The 4,418-nt window shown below is 39.9% G+C and overlaps 1 protein-coding gene across 1 annotated transcript; it reads left to right on the forward strand.

Annotated features, from left to right (window-relative positions):
* The first annotated feature begins 714 nt into the window (after window positions 1-714).
* LOC108981590 (zinc finger protein JAGGED-like) lies at window positions 715-3,394 on the forward strand. Its single transcript, XM_018952823.2, has 5 exons — window positions 715-943; window positions 1,089-1,180; window positions 1,557-1,688; window positions 1,910-1,994; window positions 2,350-3,394. Coding segments are annotated over exons 1-5 (834 nt in total). The 5' UTR covers window positions 715-941; the 3' UTR covers window positions 2,873-3,394.
* Window positions 3,395-4,418: the final 1,024 nt, after the last annotated feature.

The following is a 4,418-nucleotide window of genomic DNA, read 5'->3' on the forward strand; positions in this document are numbered from 1 at the left end:
GTTAGAGTCACTTGTGCAAACATTAATTGAAAACGACTATGTCTTTGTTCAATCGACCAGAAGCTTCCATTAATGAATAGAACTAAAGACATTTTGTGGGGTTAAGTCAATCAATATCCCAGCTTTGATCACAAAACTGCTAATAATTAGAATATGATAGTAACAGTTCCATGATCCATGGCAATCTGGTCAGGTAATTATCATGGATGGCACCTGGGAAGGCCTTAAGTTTCATGCATGTGGTCCATAAATCTTCAACTAAGGAGTATACCCTTCGACCAAGGATATATGATAACTGCAGCAGCAGCAAGCATGTCTGCAGCAAGGCAAGGATTGTCTCAGCTTGTCTTGATAGGCTCTCAACGCATATAATAAATGTGATTGCTGGGGATTTGCTTTAATGCAGAAGATGTGGAAAAGTGAAATGAATATTTTTTGTTGTGGTCCATTTCTTTTGCTAAAACTTATATGCATATAGAGATGTTGTAAGTATATATTGTATTCATTGGAAGATATCATTGGATATGATACTGCTAGTTCTAGAGCAATAGACCTTAGCCCTCTTGAGAAAAGGCAAAACTAAGCTAGGCAACGTCCCTCTCATTCCCTCTCCTCTCAACCAAACTAAATGACACCACCAAATACCAAAAGCCCTCTCCAGCTCCCCCACACTTCCCCTCTTTTAAAGTCACGAGACCCACTGTCTCTTTGTTGTTTCAATTTTCTCACACACACAGAGAGAGAGAGAGAGAGAGTCCAGTGGAGGCTGGCAGAGGAACTGATAGAGAACTTTCAAAGCTCTTTTTCCACCACCATCACTCAACTAGCCTCTACATTGCAGTCTCAAACTGAAAGTCTTTTAATTTTCTGAAAGCTTTAGCTATCTTCCTATCCGAAAGATTGTTTGGCTCATTTTTTTTCTGTCTCTCTCTGTCGGTACCATGTAGGTCTTCCCCACAACCTCTTCACACCTGCTTCTAATCATCTTTCTCTTCTTCTATCCCATGTTCTCTCTCTCTGTCTCTCTCTCTGTCTCTCTCTCTTTTAACTCTCCCTTTTGTGACTTTTGCTCTTTGTTGCTTTTGCAGGAGACCTGAGGGGAACCCCTTGGACCTCAACAACTTGCCTGATGATTTTAGAGATCATGGTAAACAAGTCTTCGAGGACAGCTCCTCCTCTGGTACGAGTACATTCAGATATTGATACTAAGTGCAAAAACAGTACCCATTTTTTCTTTGTATGTTAAGACATAAAATTTAGATTTTTTTATTTTTTTTGTTAAAGAAAAACGCAAATGGTCTCTCCAAGTTTTGAAGGGAAAAGATTCTTTTTCTAATACTTTTCAAAGCTCAAATGTGTAACTCTCCTCTTTCGTTTTCTTCTCCATTTCAATATGCAAAGCATCGAAACAGGAAAAGGTGAAACACGAACTAGAGAACGTTGATTCAAAATTTATCTGCTGGTATCATTCATGATTTGGGTAATTGGGTAATTAGGGTTCTCTGCCTAAGATGGGTCTCATCGAAGTTGCATTAACTGGTTGTTTTTTACTGCAGGCTATAGGAAAAAGAAAAGCGGCGGAAAGGATGGAAAAGACGAGTGTGGGAAGGTCTATGAGTGTAGGTTTTGTTCCCTCAAGTTCTGCAAATCTCAGGCTCTCGGGGGACACATGAACCGCCACCGTCAAGGCAAGTCCTTTCTAAGATCCCTTCCCCTTTCATAACTCGCTATGTTGTTAGTTGGCATTTCCTTCCGGAGAATGGGTCACTGCTTGTTAATGATTTGGCCATGAAGCGTGGTCATGTCAATCTTTAGGAAAACAAAGCTGTTTTCTGAAGTTGTTGGTCTGCGGGTGTTGCATTTGATTTGATTTCAATTGATTTGATTTGATTTGTGTGTTGATGGTCAGAGAGGGAGACAGAAACACTGAACCGGGCCCGTCAGCTAGTCTTCAGTACCGATAACCTAGTCTCCCAAGGTCCTTCCCATCTAGGGTATGTATTTCTATTATTTTATAATTCATTTGCCCTCCTTTTCTCCTTCCTCTTCTCTCTGTCTTCATCATTACCTTCAAATTTTCAGCCCCAAATCAAGTCACTTCTATGCTATTTTGACCTACGAAGGTTACCCACTTGATTTTGATGAAATGAGCGGATAGATTTAGTTCTTTTTTGTTATTTCTTTAGGGTATTGCAGCAGAAAATCCACTTGACATTTCAGCTTTATTCAATGGAAGTTCATATATTTTCTTCTTGTTATGCAATAAATATGATTCCAATCGATTCTCATCCAATACTTAAATGTTCAAGCAAACTAATTAAGGTTGCCCATTTGATATTCTGATCATAGCTGCTGCCAACCAATCGTCCCAGGAGGCTATCATCCAGCAGGCAACGTTGGAGACCCAACATTGCCTCTCAGATTTCCAAGATTCTTCCCTGGATCTCCTTCAACCCATTTACCACCACCAGTACCTCAGGCACCACAACCACCTCAACCATATTTATACACCGCCTCTCCCACTCGCCCAATCTCCTTTCGTACACCTTATCCTCAACATCCAATGAACGATTACTGTGTTGGCCATGTTCTCAGCAGCAACCAACAATGCCAACCAAACTTGAGCTATTCACCAGACTCTAGCTACACTTGCATTGGTGCACCGGTTGGACAAGGGTTTGCGCCTGGCAGCAGCAGCCGGGTCTCTGACATGCTAGGATCAGGAGTACTGGGAGGAGGGGGAGGCTCTGGTAGAGAAGGGTCATCGCACAATCCCGAGGAGGGATTGAATTGGAGCCGGAGCTTTGCAGGAACACAGCAACAACGTCTGGATGCTCCACCTTCGCTCACTCGGTTTCAAGATGGGTTCTAATTAAGGCGAGATTTCTGAAGTCATAGTTTCAACTTTCAAGTACTGTTAATCTATATTGGCACGCCACCCACAGAGAGAGAGAGAGAGAGAGAGAGAGACCTAACAAGATGACAGATGGGTTCGTGCAAGATAGTAGAGAAAGATAGAGAGAGTTTTGGATTTTCTTCAGGGACTGAGACAGCTTTTGAGCTCATGTACATGCTCAGCTAGTTTGGCTTGGAGCTGTATTGGGATTGAAGGGGTTTGGTATCGGTGTGTACAACCCAACAGTTGATAAATTAAGGTGGGAATTAGACCGGGCTGGGACAAGAAGTTAGATATGAACTGAAAGTTTCTAAAACTCTTTTACATTTTGGAGTTCGTTTTGCATGGCGACGAGCTTTTCTCTTTTCTTTTTCTTTTTTTCCCTAAATCCCTTTTTCTTTTTCTTTTGTTTTTTCCACTGTCGATTCTCGTTTCTATTTACATTTTATGAGTCCTTTGTACATCGACTTTGACCAGAAGAAGACGGAATTTGGTTCTCTCTCGTCACACCCTCGATCTCCAACGAAAGTTGGTATCTTTCGGTTTTCTCGAAACTTTTGTGGTTACAGTGTCATAAGATGCTAGCACAATAGGGGTAACGACCTAGATACAACTTACAATCCATTCAGCACTTTTTGCCAAAAGTTCACTGATCAGAAACATCAAATCTGTCAACAATGTCTGTAAGAGAGCTGTGCCATGTTTCCATAAAAGCCCCTCCTTTTATAATTTTATCTCCACGATATATACTTATTAATGCCAGTGTACATATATACAGTCATCGATTATTAACTAACTTCCTACTGATCTCTCTTCGTTGTAAAATGCTTGGCTTAGAAATTGACCAAAATATGTGTTTTATAAAATCTTCTTCTTTGGGAAAACTTTCTAAAAGCACGTACGTGCATCGAAAGAGAAGAAAAAGTTCGCAAAGATAGAGAACTTCGTGCAAATGTTAATTAATAAGTCTGTGCATGTGATCCAATGCATGCATTTCTTTCATGATTTTCTTTACCTATGTGTCAATCTTCGCAGATGCAATTAGCTTAGCAGTAGGGCTAATCTGAGCGAATTAACAAAATTCTAAGGTCGATGTATGAATTTAGATGAACTTTGGATGATGCATATATACCAGTTGATGATCAGTAACTAATTAGCTAGCTAGCTAGCTTCGTTGTGCCAAACTATTTCTATTCCTTTACATCGATCTTATGCACTTTGAAATTGAAAAGAAAGGAAGACTAGTATTCATGGAATAAACCAACATATTATTTGTCCCACATGGAAAAGAAACGTAAGAATAGCAACCTAGAGTATATATAAAAAGAAACCTCCATTTCATAAGGCTATTTGCAACCATCCACTTCATACAATGGCTAGTTAAAGTTATAACTCGTAACTACTTAAGCCATTTGAATTATTGTAAAAAACACCAACTTCTCAATTTCAATTTTAGACAATGTGGAATCTCTCATAGTCCATCATAAAAGATAGAGTAGTACTACAGGCATAGAGATATCAT

This window comes from Juglans regia, chromosome 6, assembly GCF_001411555.2.
Source record: "Juglans regia cultivar Chandler chromosome 6, Walnut 2.0, whole genome shotgun sequence".
NCBI lineage: Eukaryota > Viridiplantae > Streptophyta > Magnoliopsida > Fagales > Juglandaceae > Juglans > Juglans regia.